Below are 27,898 nucleotides of genomic sequence, written 5' to 3'. Positions count from 1 at the left end.
AGGGGCGAGCTCTCTGAAGAACTCAAGGTGGGCGGCGAAGGCTGAATTAGACCTGGGGGTGGGGTGGGGGATGAAGAACGGCATAGCTGGTGGGAGTGAGCATCACGAGGGTCTGGACACGGAGGCCACAGCCCCGGCTGAAACCCAGCACCCTAAGTACCTGAACTGGTAACATCTTTGACAATGAAAGTTTGTCTTTAAAGCCGGAAGCACAGGGTGATACTAGTCACACTCTCGGCCACTGCAAGCAGAAGGCAGCAGTTGAAATGAGTACGAGGCTGTCTCTGTTGCCTAAGGAAACAGGCAAAATGCAGCCCGAGGGACTTCAGTTAGACTTCAGTCAGGCCATCAGTAGAAGATCTAACTAGTCCCCTAAAATCACATGCGTGATCCTGCCACACCACTTTGCTTGTGTTTCCCATGCTGAGCTGCCCTCCTTCCTGTTCATTTCCACCTTGCCGGTGTCCACCAGGCTGTGCATCTGTCAAGAAGACTTTGAAGACTCCATGCTCTCTGCCTTCTCTGGAATCAGGAAGTCCTGACGCATTTCCCCTCCCGAAGGAGATGCTGGAGACTTCACTGGCTTCTGATCGACATCGGGACCTGGAATCTTAGTGCCGAGATTAGGCAAAGAAGTGGTCCTGCCAAATTCTGCCCAGGACTGATAGCACCTGGAGTACTCTCTGGCTGGCCACCTCACCGCCATAAACACCGGTGTGTCCACGTGTTGATAGCCAAGTGGGAGGCCCCTGGAAACTGTCAGGTGAGGCACAGGTGAAGGAAAGAGGTCGGGGGACATTTATAGATGGGAGTGCAGTCAAAATCTTCACGTAATACCTCACACTTGTCTAGAGCAGCACTTCTCCAAATGTGTCCCTGAACCAGCAGTATCAGTATCACTTGGGAATAAGTCAGAAATGCAAATTCTTGCATGCCACCCCTTCCAGACCAGCTGAGTCAGGAGCCCAGAATGGAGCCCAGTCAAGAGGTTTAATAAGGCCTCCTGGTGATGCTGGAGCATGCTAAAATTTGAGAATCACTGACCTGTACTTATTCCTGTTATAAGAATTGCTCCTTGGAAGAAATAGTGTTATTCTCCCCTGTTGTGGAAAGTGACTCATGGAGGACATTTGTTCCGTCCGAGGACCCACAGCGGATACGCTACAGAGCCAGAGCTCCCAGTCCCAGGCATTTTCACGCTTCCTGGCAGCAGGGCAGAGCTGTGTGCCCAAGGTGCTAAGCGAGCTGCTTGCCTTGGCCCCAGAGAAAGCCTTAATTGGCTCATTAATAGCTGTGATTAGAGAGATGGAGAAGCCTTTATCTTTGAAGTCCTCGGGCTGTGACAGAAGCTCATCAGGGAGCTTGCTGTGGCTAATTAAAGCGGAGCTGTGTTTCCTGTCAAGAGCCCAGAGTGTTAATGGCTTCAAGAGAGAAAAATTAAGCTTCCATTTCCATTCAGGGGTAATGGATAGACCCAGCAGAATGCAGAGGAGAATAAAGGGCCTCGGAAAGGCACAGAGCCCCGGGCTCTTCTGAAGTTTGTATCCAAAGAGAAACTGCTGGCTTTGGGGGCCTGGGGGGTCCCCGATTCCCACAGTGACAACCTTAGGGCTGTCATCATCTTCATTCTTTTGTTTTATGATTTTTGAGCACTTCCACCTCTGGCCTCTGGTGGTACCTGCTCAGATGTGTGTGAATTAGAAGTGGTGAGGGAGGGCTGGGTAACAGTCCTGGTGGTAACAGGATCTCAAGGACTGTGAAGGTTCTGGTCCCAAAAGTCATATCCATTGCAGGCTCCCAGTGCTATCGCTGCGACTACTAAATCAGCCACCTTACTAAGCGCCAGATACAAGTTGATAGCGCTTTACATGATCCCATACGATGCCCTCAGTAAGCCCGCGGAAGACGCACCAGGCACAGGTACATTAGGTAATTGACTAGCCCAGAGACAGAGCTGATTCAAAATCCCTTGTGCTTAACCAGTAAGAGAACCACACCTTCTCTATCCTTGAACTTCCTTTCTTGGGGCTCAGGGTCATTTCAAGCTGGGAGTGCTAATGCTCCCCCACCTTGCCCCTGATGAGAGGACCTGGGAGCCCTCATCCCTTCATCTCCTTCTCCCTACTACCCCTTCCACTTCAGGGGAGCTGACTGAGGGCAGAACCTTTCCTGAGGACACCTTGTGGTTGGGTTAAGAGGTCAAACTAGACCCCAGCTGGTGGATATAAGCACAGAGTTGATATTTCTGGACCAGAAATCAAGACACGTGATATAGAGAATGGCCTATTCTTATTTGATTAATTTATTTCTCTGAAAAGTTTGATCAAAGCAATTACATCATAAAAGGTCTGTGAGCACATATAGCCTTTAATGAAACTACTACTACATAAATATGTGGATAAAAACCAGCCCCAGGCTTCCCTGGTGGCGCAGTGGTTGAGAGTCTGCCTGTCCATGCAGGGGACACGGGTTCGTGCCCCGGTCCGGAAAGATCCCACATGCCGCGGAGCAGCTGGACCCATGAGCCATGGCCACTGAGCCTGCGCATCTGGACCCTGTGCTCCGCAACGGATGAGGCCACAACAGTGAGAGGCCCGCATACTGCAAAAACAAAAAAAACAGCCCCAAATTGATGTTTCAAATAGGATCCAGGTAGTTTAAATAAGAACTATCCCAGGACATCCAGCAGGTGGTAAATGTGGGTCTCCAGGAGCCCATCTTTGTATCTCCAAGAAGCCAAACGCTTTCCCTTCTGCAAAGCCGAAGTCAATTCCCCCTCGTCCAGGGACCTGCCCCCTGCCCCCCACTCTAACCCTCCCCTCCTGAAGAGGTTGCTCCCACCCCCCTCACTTCCCTGACACTGTCTCTTTAATGGCCTGTTTCAAAGTTAAATTTGGGCCTGCCCATCCCCAGCCCCACACCAGTTCTGAGGACCCCACCAGGGCCCAGGCTCAGTGAATGAATGAATGAGTGAATGACCACCGGACAGAGACGGGCTAGAATCAATCTCTTGCTCCCTGGATCCTGCAAGTATCTTTCTCACGTCCTTCAGCGTACCCAGTGATTACAGGTCTCCCTTTCTGCCTCCCGAGAAGTGGTAAGCATACCCAGGGCAGGGACTCGGTCTGCCTTGCCTCTTTATCCTCAGTACTGAGGATACAGCATCGGGGAACGGTGCCGAGAGACGCTTATTGAAAGAATGAATAATCAAGAGAACAAAGAACTTGCATCTAAACAAATTGCCTCAGAAATGTTCCTTTCTTGGCAGAGAGAGGGTTAACCTGTAGGTGTGAGCCTACCCCTCCCTAGTCCAGCCCCTCTCCCCAGAAACCTAAATCAGATTAGAAGGGGGCCTAGGCCAGAGGGTAGAGCTGAGGCAGGGCCAAGCTGGGAGTCCCGGCAGGGCAGCGGGGACAGGACCAAATGACCAATGTGACTTAGGATGGATGCTGGGGGGCGGGGGGGTGTCCCCAGCTCCGCCACCTGCTCCACAGCTCACAGCTCACCTTGGTGTGCTAGGTTCCTCCGAGGTCCGTATGGCCTGGCTGTGAAGGTCAGTATGGTAGGGAGGAAAACACACACAGAGAAGCCCTGGTTCCTTCCCTGATGTTGCTGTCCCCTCCCCATGCCCCCACCCCACGAAATAAGGCAATCATGATAAGGATGGCAGCTCTGGGGCGGTTGACATATGGAGCACAACGGTCAATGGGATGGGCAATGGGAATCGCCATGGGTACTGCCGGGTGGCGCCTTGCCCATAATGGCTTCCATAAAGCCAGAAGGAGGTGTTGGATGTGGAGAGGAAAACAACCAAACTGTGCTCTCCTGCCCTCGCCACCTGGCTTTCTTCCCCCGCCCCTGCAGTTGATGGAAGCAGCCCAGTGCAGCCAAAGAGAAGAGGCTCTCACCATTAACAGGGACCATGTGATACTTCCCGAGACTCGCTCCCCACCAGGCCCTGAGCTGGTAGACACGTGCACACGCATTACTTCACCGATTTTCACAGCCAATCTTCAGAGACGGGATTACCTCCATGGAAAAGATGGGAAAATTGAGACCAGGGAGACACAAAGACGTAAAGCCATGTGCAACCAGTTGGTCTCAAATTTCAAGGCTGAGCAGACTTGAAACCTGGGACTTACCGACTCCACGCTCTCAAGCTGCCTCCCCCAAAGCACGGACATCCATTCCGGCTCCATCTCGGCCATGCACTTGTCCTGTTTCGTCGGGCAAGAGCTTCCTGCTGTGCCTGCTGCAGCACTACCCACCCTGCACGTGCCCCCTCTCTCTAAGACCACCCTGAACTGTGACGATATTTCTGCTACAGTTGAAATCAGGATAGCAGCATGGATTGAAATCTGCCTTCTGCTGGAAAGGGTTGCATGGGCCTGGGCCTCTCCTCCCGGACTGGGATCTTTGGGGAAACAGAGCCTGTATTCTACTCAGCAATATGCTCCTCTACACCACCCAGACACACAGCCTAGTTCAGAGTCTTGTGTGAAAGAGGGATGCAGAAAAGACGTATCTAGTAAAGTGTCACTTCTCCAGACCAGTTTCCTCACCAGATGATGGATAAGATGGACTAAATCAATATTTCAAAAAGGCCAGGGTATACGCCCAACACAACCCACCTGCCCCCATCATCTCTCTGACCTCATCTACATTCCAGCAACACTGACTTCGTTGTTCTTCCTTTAAGACAAGTCAGCCCTGCCTCACGGCCTTTGCACCTGCTGTTTGCTCCACCCGGAGGGGTCTTTCTCCAGATTTTCCCACGGCTTCCTCCTTCAGGTCTTCTCTTTAAAACACTATTTAAGGTTGTGCCACCTTCCTCCCTCAGCATTCTCTGACCCCCTTTTCTGCTTTCTTTTCCTCCATTGCGCTTAGCAGCATCTTACACTTTTAAGAAACGCTAGGCTGCTCAGCTAGCTACCTTAGAACTAGCAGGCCAGCTAAGTCTGGATCTCAAGGGTGTGGACCATTTGTATTGTATAAAATCTCTCTAGGTGTTTCTGATGCACAGGCAGAGTTAGGAACAGCTGTTTAAAAAAATAAAACACATACTGGAGCAAACTAAGGTCCTCCCCTCCCCAGCTGGGGCATGGTTTGAGTTGACCAAGGCTCAGCCTTAATTCTGGCCTTTATTCCACCCCTACCCTCCATTGAGCACCCATCCTCCCTCAAGCTACATGGAATTCTGCTGGTCTCTGATCACAGCATCCCTTTGGTATTTCTGTTCAGCTTTGCTCATGCTCTCTCCCCTCCTCTAACTCTCCCCTCCAGGTCTTTGAACTTACTCTCCAAGCTGCTGCTGATGCCACCTTCTCTTGGGCAGCCTGTCTGCCCCCTCCACCACCCCCACCCCTGCGAAGTCAGTCCCTAACGCCCTCCTCTGCGTTCAGAGGAGCGTGGACATATCTTCGGTAAAGGACTCATCACACTATCTTGTCATCAATTTTTCCGATGCGTGTCCTTCCCTGTAGACTGTGACTTTGAAGAAGGCAGCAGTGGAGCCCGATTCGTCGACATTCCCAGTGCCCAGCACAGCACCCAGCACATGGTGGGCGCTTCCTAAACACTGAGTGTGTGAGTAGATGCACTAGTGACTGCATGGCTGGTTAAGCGCATGTGTGCTTGGCAAAATCACAGGTTGTAGAGTTGTTATAATTTGTCTTCAAACCTGACCCACCATTTTCCAGCTTCATCTCGGCACAGCTGACCACAGATTGCTTCCAGCTCAAGTCTGCTCTTAAGACAGATCCTGACAGCAACCTCCCACCCTCCTGTCGGTGAGCCACCCAGCTTAGCTGGGAAGCCCTCCCTTCCTAGAGGGCCTTGCTCTGTTTCTAGGTGTATCCAAGCCTTCTGCCACAAAGGTTCCGGACATAGAAAGCCCTTGGGACATCTTGCGTTCATGGGAAGGAATTTCTCTTACCTCCCCCGAGTCAGGTGAAAGCACTCAGCCCTCCGCTCCACAGGATATAATGAGATTTATCCCTGACGGTGCTCCAAGCAGAAAGGAAAGACGTCACACACACACACACACACACACACACACACACACACACACACACACACAAGCAACAGGACCGCTCTACACTTTGGCATGAACTATCAGAGATCATTGGGTACAACCTCTTAACTTCAGATGGATGGAGACACCAGAGGGTTCAGGACACTTGCTAAGGTCACTGGGCCCTCATGGACTCAACCCCTTTTAGGGAGAGGTTCTCATCCTACCAGCCTTCTGACCTCTCACCCCTTGCCTGCCAGGGAACGGCTGGACTTCCTCTCAACGAGAGGCCTGATTTACGTCCGCTGGGTCCAATTAGTGCCAAGCTCTCTTGGGCCGCCAAGTGCCCTGCCAGCCAGCAGCTGAAGCTGTCTGGCAGGACATATTTGGATGATGAAGTCGTGCTGTGTGCTACACTCAGCGCAGGAAAGAGCAGCTCGACTGGGATGACCACGAAAGGCTGCCAGGCTTGGGTCCTGCCCACAAGTTGGGCAAAAAGTCTGTCTGGCAGGGGATGAGGGCAGTGCTTCCCAGGCAAGAGGGGCAAAGCTGGCCAAGGAGGGCGCATGCCAGGGCGGGATGCCCTCCCTGGGGCTTGGTGGGACCCAGCAAGTGTGGGTGGTGAGAGACCCTTGAGCTGGGAGCCTGGAGAACTGGACTCAGACTCAGCTCCTCCAGCAACCCCTTACTGGGTGACCCGGGCGCACTGTATCATCCTCTCCGCGCCTCAGCTCCTCCCTTACAAAGTGGGAAGAATTTCTTCACCTGCCTCAGGGAACACGTGAGGAACATAGAAGTTTCCTCATCCATAAAATGGGATAAGCATGGTACCTCCCTCCCAGAGCTGGAGTGAGGACTACTACATAGTGCCTGGCATGGATGTGGGCTAACTCGGCCAGGACCTACCCCCTCATATGATTAGTGTTACACTGGGGCCGCCGTTCCACCTCTCTGATACTTATTTTTCTAATATGCGTTCTTCGCCTGGGTTGGTGGCAAAATCAAATTCAGAAACTGAGGCTCAGAAAATGGCCTGTGTCAGCTGGTACAACTAAGCATTGGTAGATTTGGGTCCTGAATTTCAATCTGTCGGACTGTGAGTCCACATTCCATCTCTAGTACCAATATCCACTCACCGCCCGCTGGCTTTCAGACCCTGTTTTGGTGGTGGGTGTGCAGCTCAGAGTGGGCCCGGAGAGGTGAGACATCCCAACAGACACAGCCCTGGGTGCCTCTGCCCCTGCCACCAGATCAGCCCTGCTGTGTCGAGGGGAGAACATCTGAAAAGCCCAACCTCCTAGGAGAAGAGACTAAGACAGAAAGCAAGGCAGGACCGGCCTGAGCGACCCGTGAGTGACATGCAGGCCCTGGCACAGTGACCGTGGGCTCCGGGCTCTGTCCTGGACCGCCCACACTGGGCCACTCTTGTGACAGCCTCCTTCTTCGGCTGTCCTAAGTCCTCCCTGCAGTACGCAGTGGAAGCTCAGACTGGGGGAAAGACACGTGAATTTTACTCTCAGTTCTGCCAGGGACTTTTATAAGACTTTGGGTAAGTGCTTTTAAATTTGGGGGTCTGAGCACCTTTCTGAAAAATGGCAGTACCATGCAAACCGATGGGCCTGTGGGTGCCTTTCTCACAATAGGATTTTTTGCTCTTGTAAACTTTTGGGTGGTGGGACGACTGAGTCCTTTGGGCTTTGCACTTCATTCTGTTTCTCCAACATCTCTTCTTTAAAAAAAAGCAAACGATCTCCCCTTCAACTATTAACGTCTCTGGGATATTCAGCTGGGGGATAAAGAATGCAAGGAAGATGGCTGTGGAGCCCAGAGAAGTCTGCAGCTCTTCATCTCCACTTGGAGGAGGACAGGCCAAGGCCCTCGCCAAGCCCTCTGAACACGAGAGCCGGAGACTCCCAGAGAAGTAAACACACTTAAGGGCAAGAGGGGAGCCAACGGAAGTCAATAAGCTCAGAGACACTAAAGAGGTTTCTGGATCTCTAGGCAGCGTATTAATTCATTTGGGGGAAATTATGGGTTGCTAGATCCCAATCTGGTCTAGATAAATTACAAGCTGCCCAAGAAATGCCTTCAATTTCTGTCCCAAACCTGTCGCCATCCCCGGCTATCCTCCTTCCTTCTGAGGAGCTCCAGGTCTCTTGATTTACGCTAATTCCACATCCCCACAGCCCGCACCCCAGTACTGAGCATGCAGAAGATGCTCAGTAGAAGCTCCACCCACGATCCTCAGCGCTTGCTGATCGGGGGTCTAAGAGGACTCGGCTAAGATGTGATGCCCAGGGGTCATTTCTGTTCCGAGTAGGTGGCAGGTGTCCACTTTGGCTAAACTCACGTCCGTTGCAGCCCATGGATTCCAGGAAGGATGGTCAGCTCAGCTGTGATTCATCCCAGCCACAGAGCCTCTGGGTGTGACCTTAGATAAGTGATGGAATGTATGAACGTTTAGAACACGGACTTCAAGACACCCTGATCCAATCAGCTTATAAACGAATACATGTCTGTTTATTAAGCAGCAGATGGTGTCTTTCTGATCTCCCAACTGCTGGGTGTGGGGAGCCCAGAAGAGCTGAGACAGAAGGAAAAGATATGTGAGAATAGAACGAACACTAGTTTACAAAAACGTTAACCACTGGATGGGGAAAAAAAGGTCAAAGACAGAAAGCAAATTTAACCCTTGGTGTTATCACAGAGAATGGTTACACTAATATTTCCTAATTCTATAGACATTTCCTCCTTTCCTGGACTCAAATTTCACATTCACCACAGCCTCATCAAACAGGCCTTGTCATGCCCATTTTTTAGATGAGGAAACTGAGGCAATGAGCAATGAGATGGCTTGCTCCAACATCTTGTTAACAAAATCATTAGAAGTAAGTGCTATACTTTCGAATCATAGAAGGCCATCGGTTTGACCAGTTTTATTCCAGAGTGAGGATGATGTAAAAAGGATTCTAAAAGATTGATTATGAATGATCAAACTTCCTTCCAAAGTGTCTTCATAGGAGATTAAAAACCTTTGTCTTATAAAAGTAAAGCTATGGCAATTTTCCTCTGAAAGACCTTTCCTCTCTCTAATTTTACTTTCAATGCCTCAGTCCTTGGTTTCTAGTCTTAATCCTCCTCTTTTCCTATTTTATACACTCTCTAAGCGGCCTTACTCGCATAACGACTTTCAGTGTATCTCTCAAGTGTCCATCTCTAGCATGGACTCTACTCCTAAGAGCCACGCCTGCATGTTCTACTGTGGGCATTTGGTCTGAGCATTTCAACGGAACTTAAAACTAGACAGTTTTAAGAAAATTAAGCAGCTTCTCTTCCCAAGGTAATACTATTCTTCCCTTCATACTCAATCATGGAAGAAAGAAGGAAAGAAAGAAGGAAAGAAAGAAGGAAAGATGGGGCGTGGGGAGGGAAAAAGAGAAAGAAAGAGAGAGAAAGAACAAGAGAGGGAGAGGAGGAAGAAACAAAAGAAGATGTATAGAGCTGGAAGAGTCCTAAAAGGTTGTGTAGTGCAACTCTTCGTTCTAAAGATGAACAAACTGGCTAGATAGAATCAGATCTGGAGCTGGAAATCCTGCTTTCCTGACATCTAGCTGGGATCTTTGTAAGAGCAGTGACACAGAGCACTGAGAAATGACACTGGGAAGGCAGAGGGCCAGGGTGGAAAGCTGGGCCTTTGCTTCAGCTCTTCACAATGTGTGGCCATATATTTGTCTGTTTACACGTGTGATGTTTGTTTTTGTAGTGTCATCTCCATGAGACCAGGGACAAGGTCATGTTCACTACTGTATCCGTAGCATCCAAAACAGGGCCTGCACATAGAAGGCACTCACTAAATATTTGCACCATTCGTTGTAGCAGCAACACAGAAAGTACCAGGAATTAATTTAACCAAGAATACAATGGACCACTACGTAAAAGAGTATAACACTAACATAGGACATAGAAGATTATCTGTACAAGCAGAGACACATTACTGCTCTTAGACAGGCTGACTTAATATTAAAAACATATCTCTTCTCTGAAATCAATATAAACATTTAATACAAGGCCAATCAAAATTCCAGTTGATTTTCTGAGAACTCAATCTACTTACTCTAAAATGTACATGGAGGAATACAAATACATTTAACCTAGAAGCTTTAAATATTGAAAAAAGAAAAATGAAGAGAGAAGAACTCACCTTTCCAGGTACTGACATGATACAAAATCATGGTATTAATGCTTCACAGTACTGGCATAAGAACAGATGAACAGATACGCCATTGGTATAGAATAGAGAACTCAGAGGCACATCCCCTCACACACGCACATGTGTTGTGCTGGTTTGCCCTTCCAGATCCTTTTCCCACCTTTCTCTACTCTACTCTTGCTCTGAGAGGCTGGCTTCCCTGCATTGCATCAACGATACTCCCTTGCCCTGTGATTCCCAGATGAGTTTCGCCATTGAGAGGGGATATCATCACAGATCCATACGATCATTTCAATTGATATAGAAAATGCAATGTTATGGGAAATAGGAACAATATACAAAATAGAATTGTATTTTATACACTTGGAAAGTGCAGTCATAAACTGAAAAATTTTAAAGGCTATTTATAAGAGAATCAAAAATTATGAAGTACTTAGGGGAAAAGTTTACAAAAGATATGCAGGTTGTATACACTGAAAACCTCAAAAGCTTGCTGAGGTGAAGTTAAAGAAACACTAAAGAGAGATTAGCCATGCTTGTGGATCATAAGACAGTATTATTAAGGTGTGAATCTAGAGAATCATTGCAATCTCAGTCCAAATCTCAGCGAGCTTTTGTGCAAACATTGACAACCTGATTCTGAAGTTTGTATGAAAACACAAATGACTTAAGGTAGCCAAACAAACATGAATATGAAGAACAAAGACTGACACTGCCCAGTTTCATGACCAATTATAAATCTATAGTAATAAAGACAGTATGGCATTCCTATAAATATAGATATCTATATCAACAGAACAGAACAGAGTCCAAATATAGGCCCATGCATAAATAAACAATGATTTTTGATAAAGGTGCCAAGGCAATTCAATATAGAAAGGATGATGTTTTCAACAAGTGGTGCTGGAACAGTGGATATCCATTTCTAAAAAGAAGGAAAAAAAAGAAGAAAAAGAAGCCCTTGATCCTCACCTCACACTTCAAAAAAATTCAACTAAGTATGGATCACTGACCTAAGTGTAAAACCTAAAACTATAAAACTTCTAGAAGAAAACAAAGGAGAGAAAATCTTAATGACCATGGGTTAGGCCAAGATTTCTTAAATAAGACACTAAAAGCACAAAGTATAAAACAAAAAAATTGATAACTTGGATTTCTTCAAAATTTGCTCTTCAAAAGATACTATTAAGAAAACGAAAATACAAGCCATGTACTGAGAGAAAATATTTGCAAAACCGTTTCACAAACGACTGGAAAGCAGAATATTTAAAGAACTAACACATCTCAGTAAAAAGCCAAACAGCCTGGTATAAATGAGCAAAACATTTCAACAAATGATTCACTAAAGAAGGTATAAGAATGTCAAATAAGCACAGGAAAAGATGCTTAACATCATTAGTCATTAAAGAGATGCAAATTGAAACCACAGTGAGATACCACTTCATACCCACTAGCATGACTATAATTATAAAAATGGACAAGACCAAGTGTTCATGAGGAGGTAGAACAACTGGAACTCTCCTAACTCTACACGTGGCTAAATGCCTGGCACAGAGAAAGTGCTCCAATGTCATCAGTTAGTCACAGCAGCTAGTAGGACCAGCTATTATGAATATGAGCAATGCACAATGTTAAATGAAAAACACTTCCATTGGTCTCCATCCTCATGAAGCTTCTGTCTAAACCTACCCTTTCCCTGTATATGTGATATTCCTTGTAATTGACCCTCTTAAGAACTTGGCATTGTTTCATTCTTTTTTATGGCTGAGTAATATTCCATTGTATATATGTACCACATCTTCTTTATCCATTCATCCGAGGATGGACACTTAGGCTGCTTCCATTAGACACAGGAATTTTATAAATGAAGATCAGGAGAGTGGAAAGAAGCAAAAGCTTTTCTAGAAGGAATGGAAGAGAGAAAATAAGACACAGGGTAACTTAGTCCCTGTCAATCTATAAATCGCTGTTATTAAGAAAATGGAGAAGACGTTCTGTGTGATCCCAAGTGTGGGTACCAGCAACTAGTGAGTAAAAGATGCAGGTAGGCAGGTGCAGCCTCAATACATAGAAGTTTCTAAATGTTAAGAGATGCTTAAAGGTAGAGTTGGCTATTTCAGAAGGCAGTCAGCTTCTTGTCACGAAATGTCACAAGCAATATCCAAATAAGATTAATGGAAAGACTTTCAAACATAAAATGTGAGAAGTAGAGATTCCAGCCCAAATTCTGAATTGAGAAGAATGGAGGTTTGAATTTGGATGTGATGAGCTTGAGAGAAAAACAGGGCACTCAAGTAGAGGAGGGACCCTCTGTATCTGGAGACACAGATTGGAAAGTCAACATGAAAATGTCAGTAGCTGAAGGCAGAAAGTCAGCTGATTCCCCATCACTGAATTTGGTACGTTGAGGCCAAGCAAGCCGAAATAGTTTAGGAAGTGTTCAGGTGGGTGTCATCAGAGCCACTCCCAGCCTGTACCGTGCCTTGTGGAATCAAACAGAGATGCAGCCCCTTGCCCCTGGATTTCACTGCCCACTTACCTCCTCAGGAGAGTGCCCTTGTGCAAGGCACGACCTGCCCAAATGCTCCGTGCAGTGGCCCTGGGTGCCACCACGCCCTGGACGCTCATGACCTCTTGCATAAGGCATCCGTGTTGCAGATGACTTGTGCTCTTTCATAACTTCTTAGAAGAGCGTGAAAATGCTTATCGAGGGAGAGGAGATATGTTTGAGGCTTCTTTTTATCAATGTCATTAATAACGATCATAAAAGTAATATTCACGCCCTTTGCAGCACACAAAGTGCTTTCACATCCACCGTCTTGTGAGTTGAGCATTACTACTGCTCTTACCTCACAAATGAGGAAACTGAGGTCTGAGGGATTCGGCTAAGAGTTGTGAAGCTTTTTCTTATACAGCATATATCTTAAGGTTCTAAACTCTTAATTACCATATAAATGTATAAATCTAATTGCACAAATGACATTGGTCCTACAAGGACCCATATAAAAGGCAAAACCTGCAAAAGCACCCAGCATTCCCGGATTTAGTTGAACCACCGATAACCCCACTTAACCCACTTACACTTCACTCTGCTGAGTCCTTGTTGACAGTCTCAGTATTTCTCCATCCTATATCAGTCTGGGCCTCTCATTCTGATGAAGCCCAAATTTTGACCCATTCTGATGGCCTCTTGGCTCTCCTCCCATTAAGACACTCCCCACAAATGGTTCTACTGTTAACAACCGTCTCCTCTCACAGGTCCTGGGGACTCCCCTTCTGGATACTGTCTTGAAGGCAGCCCTCATCTTTTGATCTGTCCTGGTGCTGCAGAACTTTGCTTCAGGTTGCCTTTTCAGCTGTTAAGATGGGTTACATTGAGTCATCCATGGTCATTCCCAAGGTCTCCCTTATGAACAAAGGGAGATGGTTGTGTGGAATAGATATCCAGTCTATGGGCCAGAGCTCCGTCTGGACTGGTGGTCAGGGCTGGGGCTGACCAGTGGCCCAGGTCAGGGCGCTGGTGTTTCTCTCTGAGAAAGTAGAAATAAGTATTTCAGAACAGCTTTCTCAACTATTTACAACATTCACATACTTGCTGCCCGAGCTCCTGTAATAACAGATTGAACTGTCCTAACAAGGATGATCCCCCGCATCGTCTCTAGATCGCAAGCCTCTTGCTTTCTCTAGTACTTCTCAAGGGCGTCTCCACAGAGCTCCTCTCGCTCTGGGATCATAAACTCCTTTCTCTCTGCCGGATCCTTCACATCGGCATACAGACACTCTATGACCGTAATATTAAGTCTCTCCACTGACCCGTGTTCTCACACCACTCTATTTCTTTCCCACAGTAACCCGAGAAAGAGTTGCCTGAACTGGCCATGTCCACCTCCTCTCGTCCCTCTCTGTCCTCCGCCCAAATCTGCTCACTTTCCTCCAGTTTCACTACAAGCACCCCGGATGGAGTCACGGCCATCCTCACCCCGATTACTGCCCTAGTGCCCTTACTGGGCTCCTCGAAATCCTCACTTTCCAGCTCGCCAACCTCCACACCAAAGTCTGCACCAGCTTTTAAAAATGTAAATCAAATTGTGTTACTTTTCTTTAAAACCCTCCTATGGCTTCTCAGTAAAGCTGGAAGTCCATTCCTCACTTTGACCTTCAAACCCTTACTTCACCTGGCCCCTCCCATCTCCCCAATGCAATCTCTTAGAATTTCCCCCCTGTGCCCTAAGAGGCAGACTTTGCTGGAATTTTCTCTTGTTTCCTGAACACACCAAGGTGGTCCCTCCCTCCAGGCTTTGCCGAGGCTAGCCCCTCTGCTGGGAATGCTCTTCCCCCAGATCCTCTCCTGGCAGACTCTTTAGCATCCACCAGACCCTCTCTACCACTGGTCTGGGTTACCTCTTTATTATTTTTCTTCGTGAACTAGAAAGTAAGGCCTGTGTGGACAGATCCCTGCCTATTTGTTCACCAATTCTTTAGCATCAATTCGACTCTCAAAACATATGTGCCACATTAACAAATGAGCGAGTCCTCTCACCCACTTTACCATCACTGCCACATGCCAGGCACTGAAGCAGTCACATGAGTTCTGTTCAGCTTGTGACACCCTCTGGGTTCAGACCTGGCTCCACCACTGACTGGCTGGGGGACTTTGGGCAAGTTTGGGGCCTCAGTTTCCTGATCTGTAAAGTGAGGTTAACGATAGTACCTCCCTCATCGATTTACTATGAACAGGTAAGAGGCAGCACATTTAAATAAAGTGATAGAACAGTGCTGAGCACACAGTGAATGCTCAATAAAAGTTAGTAATGGTTATAGCCTCGAAACAGCAACTCTGTAGGACAGGATTTCTCAATCTCAGTACGACTGGTATTTTAGGTACGACCATTCTTTGTTGTAGGAACCGTTCTGTGCGTCATAACAGCATCCCGGCCTCTGCCCACTGGGCCCTTAGGTGTTATGCCAGTAGCACATTCCCAATCGTGATAACCAAAGATGTCTTGCCAAATGTTCCTGTGGGGGCGGGAAGGGCCAAGCCATTGGCTATAAGGCATATACTTTTACTCCTATTGACAGATATGAAATTGAAAGTTCAGAGTTTTAATAAGTTGCCCAAGATCTTAGGGCTACCACGTGGGGAGCAAGGATTCAAACTCCCATCTTCCTGGCCCAACAGCACATGCTCTTCCCTCCAGCTCGCTGTGCTAGAGGTCCGAGCCCCCCGTCCCTCGGCCTGCTCAGCTCACACACTCACAGATCCGTGCTAATTACACAGTCATGAAAAACGTTATATGTGGTTTGTTATTTTATATCCGGGAACATGGTCCACAGCCTTCATTACATAAAGCAGCTGTGTGTATACTTGGGGTCTAAATGCTATTTAGTGGTCAGCCCCACGGGGTATTTTGTTTCAAGCATCACATTTCTTTTTTCCCTTTCTGTACTTCTACTAACGCCTAAATGGAGGAACAGAGCCTCACACAGCTTGCGCTAAAGTGAAAGGCAAAAGTTCCTTAAATGACAGACGTCCCACTGTCCTAATTAGACTGGGAGAGACAGCCCAGGATGCGCCATGTGTGGTGTGAACGTGTCCCCCAGTGGTTGCACGTGTGTGTTCCCAGGACGCACCCAGTCTGGCCCATACAACCTGCGCCACCTTCCCACTGGTGTCTTAAAGGAACCAAGTGGTTTAGTAGGAAGAACTAGACAACCCAGGCCTTCTAAGTATCAGCTGTGTAGTTTGAGTGTGCCGTGTGTCCCCTCTGAGACTCAGTTGCCTCATTTTTAAAATGGGGGTAGAGGGACTTCCCTGGTGGCGCAGTGGAGAAGACTCCGGGCTCCCAATGTAGGGGGCCCGGGTTTGATCCCTGGTCAGGGAACTAGATCCCACGTGCATGCCGCAACTAAGGAGCCTGCGAGCCGCAACGAAGGGGTCCGCCTGCTGCAACTAAGACTGGGCACAACCAACCAAACAAACAAATAAATAAAATGGGGGTAAAAATATATGTCCCACAGTGTTGCTGAGATCCTTTAGCTGAAGGGTCTGGCACCGAATTGGTCTAAGATAATCCCCAGTTCCCATTCCTCCTTCACTTGCCAACACCTGGCCCGTGCCACCTCGCCTCACTCCAGCCCATTCTTTATATCACCCCTCTTCTTCAGTCAGAATTTCCTAGGTCCTGACCCACCTCTACCCCTTGGCTTTCATCATTCCCCTTCACTGGATTGCAAGCAAGTCTCTTTCCACCTATTTAAATCCTACTTTCCCGCACAGCCAAATTCAAATCCCACTCCTCCCGGATTAATGCCCTTGTCCAGCTCTCACTGGCTTCTCCAGGACTTTTATGATACTGCATGACTCACCTGGCACTGAAATGCATTTTAACTAGTCACCTGAATATGGTTCAATAACTGCAAGTAGGCAGAGGTCAGGACTGTATTCCTTCAGGCCTAGACACTACAATACACATGGGGCCCCATAAGTATTTGTGAGTTGGCAGAGTCAATGCATGTCACTGTTCTATCACTGATGGCTGCACACATCAGGCTGTGAACACGCCTCATCTGGAAACTGATATGCCAGCCACCCTCCATTGGCACCATTTATGGAGAGCAAGCTAAGACGATTATATCCTCTGAAGGGCAAGATGAAGGGCTTTCTAAGGGTCATGCATGGCCCTTCTCGGTGCAGTCTTATTTCTGATCTTCCCCAATCGCTCTCATGTTCTAGCTCCCCCATCATTGTTTACAGAGCTCTCAGTAGGCCAAACACAACTCCCTGCCTTTGCACACACTGTTCCCACTGTCTGAAGCGACCTTCCTTTCCTCACACTCCCTGTCCAAGTCCTGCTCATCCCTAGAGACCAACTCAAACGTCACCTTCTTGGCAAAGACCTTTGCTGACCTTCTCTCTCCTAAGCCCCACTTTCTTCTCTCCTAAGGTTGCTGCTCTCCCCCACCCCCCATCTGTTTCCCAAAGCACCCTGTTTGTGGGTACCTCTGTCTCAGTCTCTGGGTGGCAAGCTCCCTGAGGACAGACTCCTGGGCTGATTCCTCTGTGTCCTCCTCTCCCATTGGGCTGGATCTAGTAGAACTTTCTGTTTTTAACAAATACCATCTTGTATGGCAAGCCTAATCCTCTGTTGTACTTCTATGATGGCGTGTGTGTTTCCCCACTCTTGTAAGGGAATGTCCTTTTAGGAATCACCTCAGCAGATGCCTTTTTTTCTGGTTCTCTCCATCACTCTAGACTGTGTTAAGCACTACTAACTTCTGCATGGTCCTAGAATCCTCTTCCCTTCTTTCCCACCCCCCAAGGACATCATGACCTTCAACCATCAAGGATTAACTTCTAACCCACTAAGACCGGGGGAGCGGCGGTGGGAGACAGAGCCTGGGCGCGGGTGGGAGGTCGGCACATCTGGGACAGGAGTGGAAGCTGGGAGTCAGGCCAGGCCAGGTCCACTGGAAAATACCAGTGTGGCCCACAGCCCAGGCTATGGCCGGTCGAGAAGGCAGCCTTCAGGCCCAGAACAAAGCTTCTCCTTTGGGGAGCCCCTCATCTCCCTGCCTGAGAGATGCCCTTCGGCAGAACCAGGGCTCCTGGATCTGCCCAAGAGGCAGACTTTGTTGGTTTAGTTCCGCAACAAGGCTTCTGTTCCTGTCCCGGCTGTTAAGGCCTACAGATTCCTGGTACCCGTCTGATTGAACAACTTAATTAAAATGCAGTAAAAGGAAAGTGGGCCGGATGTGATCCGGGAGAGAAGACAGGCATCTGAGTCCACCGCCTGCCTCCTGAGCCCTGTGCCCCTTCCCATCCTGCCTACAGGCCCCTGGGCAGGTGGAGGCCATGGAACTCTGGACTGTAGTGTTGAGGGCAGAAGACCTTAAGGGTATCTGCTCCCTGAGCTGTTCATCTGAAGACAGGGCAACTGAGGTCCAGCCAGGACAGCTGAACTACCAGAAGCTGCTCAGAAGCTGTTAGCAGCAGCACGGGGAATCTCTAGGACTTTAAGACTGCTCGTCAGGGGCTGCTCTCGATATAATACTAGGTGGGAGAAAAAATTCTTTGAAAACACGGAAACCCTTGTTCTTGGGGAGCACCCTCTCCAGGGGCCTCAAACATGTTTGTTCTTTTTTTGGGGTAACAACTTTATGGAAATATAATTCACATACCATACAATTCATCCATTTAAACTATACAATTTAATGTTTTTTTTCGTATAGTCACAGAGTTGTGCAACCATCACCACAATCAATTTTAGACTATTTTCATTATTACCCAAAAAAATGCAATCGCCTTTAGCCACGGTCCCCAATCTCTCCATGCCTCCTGGCCCTAAGCAACCACTGACCGCCTGTCTGCCTCTATACGTTTGCCTATTCTTGACATTTCCTATAAATGGAATCATATTATATATGTCCTTTTGTAACTGGCTTCTTTTATTTAGCATAATCTTTTCAAGACTGAGCCATATTGTGGCATGTATCAGCACTTCATTATTTTTTATGGCCAAATAGTATTCCATCGTATGAATATACCACATTTTATATATCCATTCATCAGTGGCTGGACATTTGGGTTGGCTCTCCCCTTTAGCTATTCTGAATAGTGCTTCTATCAACATCTGTGTACAAGTTTTTGTGTGGACGGATGCTTTCAGTTCTCTTGGGTATTATGTACCCACGAGTGGAAAAACCTGTTTGTTCTTGCATCTCATTAACAATATCAGTAACCATACCGGTGGAGATTCTAAAGGATTATTGCACACATTGACTCAGAAAAGTAGTGAGGACAGGAAGCTGGATGAAGCAAGAGAGGCACAGAGAGGTTAACTGTTTGGACACTGGTCACACAGCCATAGGAAAGGACCGTGGAGGAGGAAGTCATAGCTGGCACTTGTGAAAGTTAGTCGATGAAACATTTATAACTTCAGGAACAAAGGCCTGGAACATTTTAAAAATCATACACATAGTCACGTGCACCATCACTTTAATTATATGGATTCGTTTTTAATTTGATCAGGTCCTTTCTTACCCGCTGTCTCCCTTATGTTCTAGTTCCCCATGAAGACCATTACACTCCCTCTCAGTGGAGTTAAATTCTCCTCCCACCTCCCAAGCTTTTCACCTCGTCATCATGGGGAGTGGTGGCTCTGTAGGGAGTTTTGGAGCCTTGAGGAGTGGAGGCTCTTTAAAGGACTTCTCTTTGGTCACAGCTGCAGTTCTCAAAGCGCTGTGTGTTGGAAGCACGGAGCCGCACTGTCCTCTTGCACCATCTGGGCCCACTGGCCTGATCTGCATCTGTCACCAGAAGTGTGCATAGCAAAGAGTCGAGGTGGCGCGGACACCCAGCAGGTGGAACCAGATGAAACTGCGCACAGTCATTATTTCTGACCTGCAGAAATGGCAATCTCAGGGTCAGCCTGAAAGTCTCTGGTATCCTCTCCTTTCCTTCCGTGTTCCCCTCAAAGACCCAGGTTGCAGGCTCTGGAAGCCTTTCAGCCCCTGCAGCCCAGCTGGTCATCCTTGCCCAGCTTCTCCAGTGGCCATTCTCCAGTTGCTCCATCTGCTGCCTGAAGACTTGAATGGGAGGGTTGGGAGACCTGGGAGTCCGGGACCTCTCCACTGACCGCCCATCTCCCCACTGGTCTCTGCTTCCAGCTTGCCCCCTCCAATCCAGGGCTCCTAAAAGGCTCCAGCCACCCTCTACTTCAAATCTTGCAACGATTCCCCATCACCTAGTACCTGTAAAGTACAAACACTCCAGCCAGTCCAGAAGACACAACTTCAGCTCCTGCTGCTGGGTTTCTGCTCCAGCCATGCCTACCTGCTAGCAGAACCCTGCAGGCACCCGCACCCTCTCACCTCTCCGCCCGGGCAGCTGCTCCTTTCCTCAGCTGCCCTGACTTATCCTTCAGGGTCACCCCTGGGAGTCTTCCCTGGGCCCCAGGGCTGTGTGAGGCGACTTCCCTCTCTGTTCCCATTTCTCTGTGCTTCCGTCTCTCCTGGCACTCATCGTCTATATTTGAATCACCTCTTTGCATGTCTGTCCCCGTCTACCTGCCTCTGTGGGCTCTGGGCTCTAACAATCCTACCTCGTTCATCCTTCAGTCTCTATCATCAGTATAGGAAGAGTCAGCGAACTCTTCGCAACACAAGTAAGCGGTGGTGCCCATGACTCAGTTTCCCCATTGGCTGGAAACGGTCCAGAAGCTTGGATCTTGCCTCTTGGTCTTCTGTAAGTTTCATTTGCCTCTCCAGAACAGAAGGAAGCTGGTTTTAAGGGCTCTTTCAATTCTTATGGTCTAAGGAACTGGGATATGAATCCTTGCCCTTCCAGGACCCCTCACCAGGATCCTGTGTGGTCCAAAGAAATAGATTATTTAAATGGTAAGTCTCAAGGAATTCTGAGGAAGATTATTTTGTTGTTTTGTTTCAATGCACCTAGTGTCTGCAGAACACCTACTAAACCGCATGCCGGCGTTGGGAACAGGGACTTGATAAAAATTTGTAAATACCAGCTTCCCTGGGTTTCTTTTGAGTGCTGCCTTCCAGCCAGTCTGGGAGCGCTTGTCCACGCCTGCCTTTCTCCTCTCTCGCTGTTCACTCCTCCAGGACCTGTCTGGTCCATCTCCCCACATTTGTCGCTGCCGGGCCAGTCCGCATCCAACGCGCAGCCGGATTAAAGTTGGCCCTTCGGGCCTCGGCCCGGTCGCCCTCTGGCGGCCGCGCGCTGAAGCTGCGGCCCGCGGGGAGCTGGAGAGGGGAAGGGGAAGGGGAAGGGGGAGGAGGAGGCGCGGGCAGGGGAGGAGAGGAAAAAGTTGCGCTGGGAAGTTTGGAAAGTTGGGAAGTGGCTGCTGCGGGCTTCGCCTCCCTCCGCCCGCGTGTGAGGGAGCGAGCTAGGGAGCAGGAGAGGAGCAAGCGAGCGCCTGCCATGCCCATCAGACCCCGCCTCGCCGCGCCCGGGCGCGGAGCTCTCCCCGACTCCCTGCGGCCCGGCCCGGCGCGGCCCCGGCCCCCCGCCCCCCGCGCCGGGTCCTCCCCTCCCCCCGCCCCGGCGGCCCCAGCCCCCCGCTCGGCCCGGCTCCGCGCCGCTCTCCCGCCCTCCTCTCTCCCTCCCTCCCGGCCGCGGAGCAGCATGGCGGAGCCCGGGCAACGGCCGCGCGGCCGCCCGCCGCCCCTCTGAGCCCCGCTCGGGGGCCACCGGGCGCCCCAGACCCGACCCCCGACCCCGCCGCGCCCGCCGCCGCACTTGTCCCCCCGCGCGCCCCCTGGAGCGCCGCGCACCCCTGGGACCGTTGCGCGCCCCGGGTCCCCAGCATAACCCCGCGACCCCGCGCGACCGCCGTCCCGGTACTACCCCGAGAACACCGCGCGCCCCTGGACCGCGACGCAGCTCCGGGACCTCCGCGCGCCTCGGCAACCCCGCGCGCTCTCACAACCCTGGGGCTCGGCCAACCCGGCTGCGCGTCCCGACCAAAGGGCCCCGCCCCAGAGGATCCCCCTCTTGCAACAGACGGAGCCCCGCCCCAGAGGGACCCCCCCAGGTCCGGCAGGGACATCCAGCCACGCCCCAGAGGGCTCCCGGCATCCCGTGTCTGGAGCCCCGCGCTCCAGAGGAACCTCCGTGCCCAGCCGGGGGCTGCCCGCCCAGCTGAGGGGCGCCGCCCAGAAGGGTCCCCCGCGCCCCGCGGGCCCCGGCAGGATGCACGCCGCCCTGGCGGGGCCGTTGCTCGCCGCCCTCCTCGCCACCGCCCGCGCCCGCCCGCAGCCCCCGGACGCAGGACAGTGCCGGCCGCCCGGATCGGTGAGCGAGCGCCCGCCCGGCCACTCTCCCGGCCGGCCACTCCAGCCCTGCGGGGACGATGGTTTGGGGGGTCCTACCTTCCGCACCCACCTCGGCCCACCCGCTCCACCTCCGCCCGCCGGGCGCAGCCTCGGGCGCCCTTCCCTGCCTTCTGCCGCCGGGGCTCCAGCTCCGTCCGGGGAGGCGAGTTGGGGCGCTCCTTCTCCAGCTTCTTCTCCAAACGCTGACGCTCTCGGGCTTCTCCTCGACTTTCGGTCCTGCTTGGACCTTTCCTCTCTGTGCCCTTTTTGACTCCCCTCTTTCTTACTTTTAGCCTGTCCTTACCCTCTGGTTCCTCTCTTCTCATTTCTGACTGTTTCTACCATTCCTTGCCCTTCTCTTCTCTGCCCCTTCCTCTCATTCTTACACGCTCAGACCCCTTGCAGGCTTCCCTCTCCCCCCTGGTCCCCACCCTTGACCTAAGGCAAACTTTCTCCCTCTCCAGCCCAGGCCCCAGCACCCACTCTCCCAAGTGCCCCGATTTCACAAAAAGGAGGAAGATTCCAGAGGAGAGGAAGGGAAGTGCCAGGACATGCTGGCCTAATGTTTCCTTGGGGGGTTGAGTAATTACTAGTTCTCCTCATTTTTCTTCCAAACTCAGGAATCCCTTGATTGCCCTCAGTCTCTCTCCCTCAAAGTGTAAATTAACGCATGGAAGATAACTCTGAATTGGAGGCCAGGGACCAGGAAAAGTTTGTGTAGGGTCCTCACTGGCTGCGCTCTTAGTTGACCTTGGGCAAGGTGCACCTCCAGTGTCGTGACTTGCTCAGAAACAGGGAGCTCCGCGACAGGCAGGGTGCTCAGAGCTCGTCTCTCTCCAGTATGCTGGGATTTACAATTTTGGGTTGTCAGTAAAGTAAGGTACTGTTCCCTTTGCCCTCCCTGACAGATACTTCTCATTTGTGCTAGAATCAGGCAGAAGAATTTTATGAGTTGACCGAAAGCTTGCAGACGGTGGATGGCAGTGGACAGTCCAGGGGGTATTCTGGATTGAAAATGCCTGAGAGAAACGATAGTCCCTTTCTCATGCCCCTTAACCCCTGGACCTAAACTGGATCTGGAGAAATGAGCCATGTCCTCCTGCCCGTCCTTCACCTCTACACAGACACACACATCCCTCTTCAGAGCTTAGGTGATGGCAGAGAATTGGACTTGGAGACCAGGTACACCTTTGGAGGGGAGGAGCCCAGAAAGCATGTACATTTCTTGGGACTAATTCTGTGAAATCTTTCCCTCCCAAATCAGGGCCTTGAGACTTTATTTAGCCTGCAGGTTTTAAAGCACTTTCTCATCTGTGGTTTCAGCTGGTGGAGGAGAGTAGCTGACACCCCAGACCTGCCCTCCAAAAAGAAAATTGTATCCGCCCTGCTGAATGGGAAGTAGCTGTTTAAATAGGTGTGCTATTTTTAATAGGTGTTCTGCTTTCCAAGTGCTCTTGGCATGTATCTTCTAACGGTTGGATTTAAAAGTTATATGACTTCCTCCTTTCTTGCCAGAGCAGGACTCTTGGTCCCCCTCTTGCCACCCTCCCCATGAAACACCACCGGTGAAGGTTTGGCTTGGCCAAGCACGAATATTCTCAGGTGGTGTGGCGGTCCTTGGCACTCACAGTGAGAGCCAGTCATAATGAGAGCTTCCTTCACTGCCTCCTCCCTCTGTGCCTGGCACTGTTCTTCGGGCTTATTTACGTAGATTGTGTCTTTTCATTCTCCCAACAATCCCTGGGGTGGCTGCTTTCAGCTCCCATTTTACAGATGGGGAAACTGAGTCTGTGGGAAGTGAAACAGTGTGCTTAAGATCGTACAGCTAAGATATGGGTCTTTCAGCTTCCAAAGCCCTTGCTTCTTCCCGTGGCCCCATGTAGCCCTCTGCCTTCCATCCCCAGCTCCACCTGCCCCCTCTGTTCTAACCTTGGCTTAATTCTGCTGCCTTCAGCCTCACTGCCTTCCTTTACCTGTCCCCCTGCAGCAGAGGGACCTGAACTCCTTCCTGTGGACTATTCGGCGCGACCCGCCGGCCTACCTGTTTGGCACCATCCACGTCCCCTACACCCGCGTCTGGGACTTCATCCCGGACAACTCCAAGGCGGCCTTCCAGGCCAGCGCCCGCGTCTACTTTGAGCTGGACTTGACAGACCCCTACACCATCTCGGCGCTGGCCAGCTGCCAGCTGCTGCCGCACGGGGAGAACCTGCAGGACGTGCTGCCCCGTGAGCTCTACTGGCGCCTGAAGCGCCACCTGGACTACGTGAAGCTGATGATGCCGTCGTGGATGACGCCCGCGCAGCGGGGCAAGGGGCTCTACGCCGACTATCTATTCAACGCCATCGCGGGCAACTGGGAGCGCAAGAGGCCGGTGTGGGTGATGCTCATGGTGAACTCGCTCACGGAGACCGACGTGCGCTCCCGGGGCGTGCCTGTGCTTGACCTCTACCTGGCCCAGCGGGCCGAGAAGATGAAGAAGAGCACCGGGGCCGTGGAGCGCGTGGAGGAGCAGTGTCATCCGCTCAATGGGCTCAACTTCTCCCAGGTAAGCGCGCAGCGCCCGCCCCAGAGCCCGGCAGCCCCCGTGCGCCTTGGTCCTCTTCTCTGATGGTGTTCCCTCGGCAGGCAGAACCCTGCCCTTCCCCGAAAGGGAGAGGGTCTTCGGGGCTGTGGGGCAGCTCTTGAGCTGCCTTTGTGGTGGTATGAGGGCAAACTGGCATGTGCTGGAATTGGGGGTAAGAGTTTGTGTGTTTTCTTCTATCTCAGTGGTGCTACCTGTTGGGGATACGCACTCCCCACGTGCTGTGCTCCCCCGAGCAGAAAGCATTTCCCTCGGAGCATCACAGTGATGAAAAACAAAAAGAAGGAGTTTCCAGTTTGGGCCTGACTTTCCCTGAGACCCTGGGGTCTCGAGAGCAGGAGGCTGTCTTGAGGCTGTTGTATGGGTGCATCCAGGCGGCTGTGTGTATGTACGGAGGACGAATAGAGGGAGACGGGCTCCTTGGGGTGGGGTTGGGGGCGGGGGGCAGGAGAAGCGCGACGGGCCTGGTCTCTAGTGACCCTGGCTTGCTGTTAAGCGCTGCCAGATTTCCCGGGGCCTCTGCAAAGCTCCAGGTGACCCTCGGACTGCCTCCCCTAGGCTGGGAGAAAGTCAGCAAGGATAGTTCTGGGGTTAATAATTTCAGAGAAATGTGTTCACTTCAAGGTTGACAGTTCTGATTTCTGAACCTCAGGTGTAGGGGCCGGGAGAAGGGCGGAGCTTAGGAGGTTTAAAGTCTCTGGCTGCCAGAGACCTGATCCAGCAAAATGTCATGAAAAGCCCCGTCTCCGTGGTCAGAGGTCACTCACAACTCACTGGCCCCAAACTCAACTCTGAGGGCCAGGGAACAATGGGTTCACATCTGCGCCTTGAGAACGGGCTGTCAGTCCCCGAGTCAGGGCTGGTGGCGCCTGCAGGGAGGCCGGGCCCATGCCCCAAGCGTGGTGTGGTCCCCAAGACATACTCCTCCCGTAAGGAGACAGCCCCGTACATTGGCCAGACTAGAAACTCTACCACTGGAACCAGACCTGCTTGGCTGCCCCTGAGATGTTGCAAGCTCTTCACCAGGGAAACAGGGGCAGAAACTGATCCCCCTTCGGAGATCTCTGGCTTTTGTTTTTCCAGGGGAAATGCAATATTGTCCCCGGGGAGGTAAGAAGCCAGATTGATTTGCCGGCCAAATGAAAGGCGGGTTTGTCGCTTCTCCTGCTGGCTCTCCCATAATTGTGGAGCCCTTACCCAGAGGGCCCCGGTGGCAGGAATATTGGGGCAGTTAGTCACGCCCCGCAGGGTTCTGACTACGCCTGACTCCTTCTCTGCGGGGAAAAATCCTGTGCATTCTCTGGCCCAGTGCTGATTCCTCTGAACGTACCGGCTTTCTCCCTCTGAAGTGACTTTTCCCTTGCCAGCCTCGGGAGCTGATATTATCTGCGTTGGGCTCCCCAGCGCTCGCCGCCCATCTCATTTTGGAGGCAGGTTTGTAGGAGGCCTCTCTGTTCAGAGCCCTCACGTCTGGCCTTGATATCTTTTTTAGGCTGGGGAGGTGGGGGGATCCACCGTCACTCTCAACACCCTCTTTGTACCAACCACAGAGGAATCCGACCAGGGGCGAAGGGAGCACACAGACCCTCTGGTTAAACAGCCCCTGGCTTTAATCTGTCTCTCTTAAAACAACAAAACTATCTTTCTTCGAGGTCTGGAAACACTGCTGTTCAACCAAAGGACGGCTTTGGTAGGTTGAAAACATTTGCAGGAAAGTGCGTGAGGTTATGTTTTAGGAAAAGTTCCTGAGAGCCATTCATCGGCCAGCGAGGAGCCCGCTGACAGTCTCCAAAGCCCACATTTGAAGATCAAACAGACTCAAACCTCTGGTTTCAAAAACGCACCCACCCATCACCAGCCCGGGCCCGCTCTTAAAATTGTTCTTGGGTCCAGCTCCTCGAGAGGGCTGTAGGAAGCAAGTCCTGAACAAAAGAAAACAGGACTCCTCTCGGTTCCCTAATCTGCACACCCTTCACCACCTGCCAGAGTGCCTGACCCCGCCAATTTGTCCTGTTATCATTTTGGAGCGAGGTGATGAAATCTCTCCTCCATCCCCGTGGGCAGCCGTGGGCTAACTGTGAAGGGAGGGATTCCAGAGCCTGGGCAGTTGGGGTTGTTAGGGATCCCCAACCCCAAAGTCAGAAATGCAACAGCCTTCTCAGTAGAATTGTATGCACGCATGCACAGTTTGATATGAACATCTGTGATGCATTATTGTACTGAAATATCTGTTAAGTGCATCAGATTTTTATTTTTTCTTTCCTCCCAGCATTACTGTTATTGCAAAATATTTGGGGAGGGGGGAGCAATGAGAGAGGAAGGACGGAAAAAAAGCCTTAAAAGAGAGCGCCTGTTTGTTAAGACTGGAATTTTAGTGTGTGTGTTTTTTTTTTAATAAATTTATTTATTTTATTTATTTATTTTTGGCTGCGTTGGGTCTTTGTTGCTGTGCGCGGGCTTCCTCTAGTTGCGGCGAGCGGGGGCTACTCTTCGTTGCGGAGCACGGGCTTCTCATTGCGGTGGCTTCTCTTGTTGCAGAGCGTGGGCTCTAGGCGCGCAGGCTTCAGTAGTTGTGGCACACGGGCTCAGTAGTTGCAGCTCGCGGGCTCTAGAGCGCAGGCTCAGTAGTTGTGGCGCACGGGGCTAGTTGCTCCGTGGCACGTGGGATCCTCCCGGACCAGGGCTCGAACCCGCGTACCCTGCACCGGCAGGCAGACTCTGTAACCGCTGTGCCACCAGGGAAGCCCGATTTTAGTTTTAACTTTAGTATTTCTCAAAATTTTATATTTTCTTCTGGTCAGAAATACCACATTTTGCCTTGCTAAATGGAGAAAGAAAGCTACCTGGGCTAGAGGAATGACTGAAAAAGTTTCTTCCATCATCGCACAGCTTGAAAGATCCAGCGTCTTGGCCGTGGTCTCTGATTTTAATATAAACTGAGGGTACTAGACCCAACATCACCATGAGTTTGCTCTGTGTCCTTGAGCAAGTCACGTCACCTCTCTGGACCTTGTTTTTCCCACCTGTGAAATGAGACATCAGGATTAGGTCATCATTGAAGCCACTCCAGCCCTGACCTTCCGTGGGACGATTATAATCAACGCCATGTGCCAGGCACCTTGCAGGAGGCTCCGCACGCTTTTTCATCTTGTTGGAGTCTCACAACCCTGGAACTTTCTAAGGTGGGCACTCAGAAAGGCTGGATGACTTGCCCAAGGTCACGTGGCTAGTATGGAACAGAGCCGGTCTGCCTGACAAG

The 27,898-nt window shown here is 50.6% G+C and overlaps 1 protein-coding gene and 1 long non-coding RNA gene across 2 annotated transcripts in view; one reads left to right on the top strand and one right to left on the bottom strand.

Annotated features, from left to right (window-relative positions):
* Positions 1-18,976: 18,976 nt before the first annotated feature.
* LOC132420482 (uncharacterized) lies at positions 18,977-20,867 on the bottom strand. The gene is made up of 3 exons (XR_009518375.1): positions 20,747-20,867; positions 20,324-20,585; positions 18,977-19,623 (listed from the first exon to the last, which is right to left on the bottom strand). It is a non-coding gene; the product is annotated as an uncharacterized lncRNA (long non-coding RNA).
* Positions 20,868-21,711: 844 nt separating this feature from the next.
* The window catches only part of TRABD2B (TraB domain containing 2B), a 214,975-nt gene continuing 208,788 nt past the window's right edge, over positions 21,712-27,898 (top strand). Inside the window, exons 1-2 of the mRNA XM_060004944.1 lie at positions 21,712-22,035; positions 24,043-24,603. Coding sequence (XP_059860927.1) covers positions 21,934-22,035; positions 24,043-24,603 — 663 coding nt within the window. The 5' untranslated portion in view covers positions 21,712-21,933. The remainder of the gene's footprint in view (positions 22,036-24,042; positions 24,604-27,898) is intronic.

This window comes from Delphinus delphis, chromosome 1 (assembly GCF_949987515.2).
Source record: "Delphinus delphis chromosome 1, mDelDel1.2, whole genome shotgun sequence".
NCBI classification, from domain to species: Eukaryota; Metazoa; Chordata; class Mammalia; order Artiodactyla; family Delphinidae; genus Delphinus; species Delphinus delphis.
This window is presented reverse-complemented; position numbering and strand designations above follow the sequence as displayed.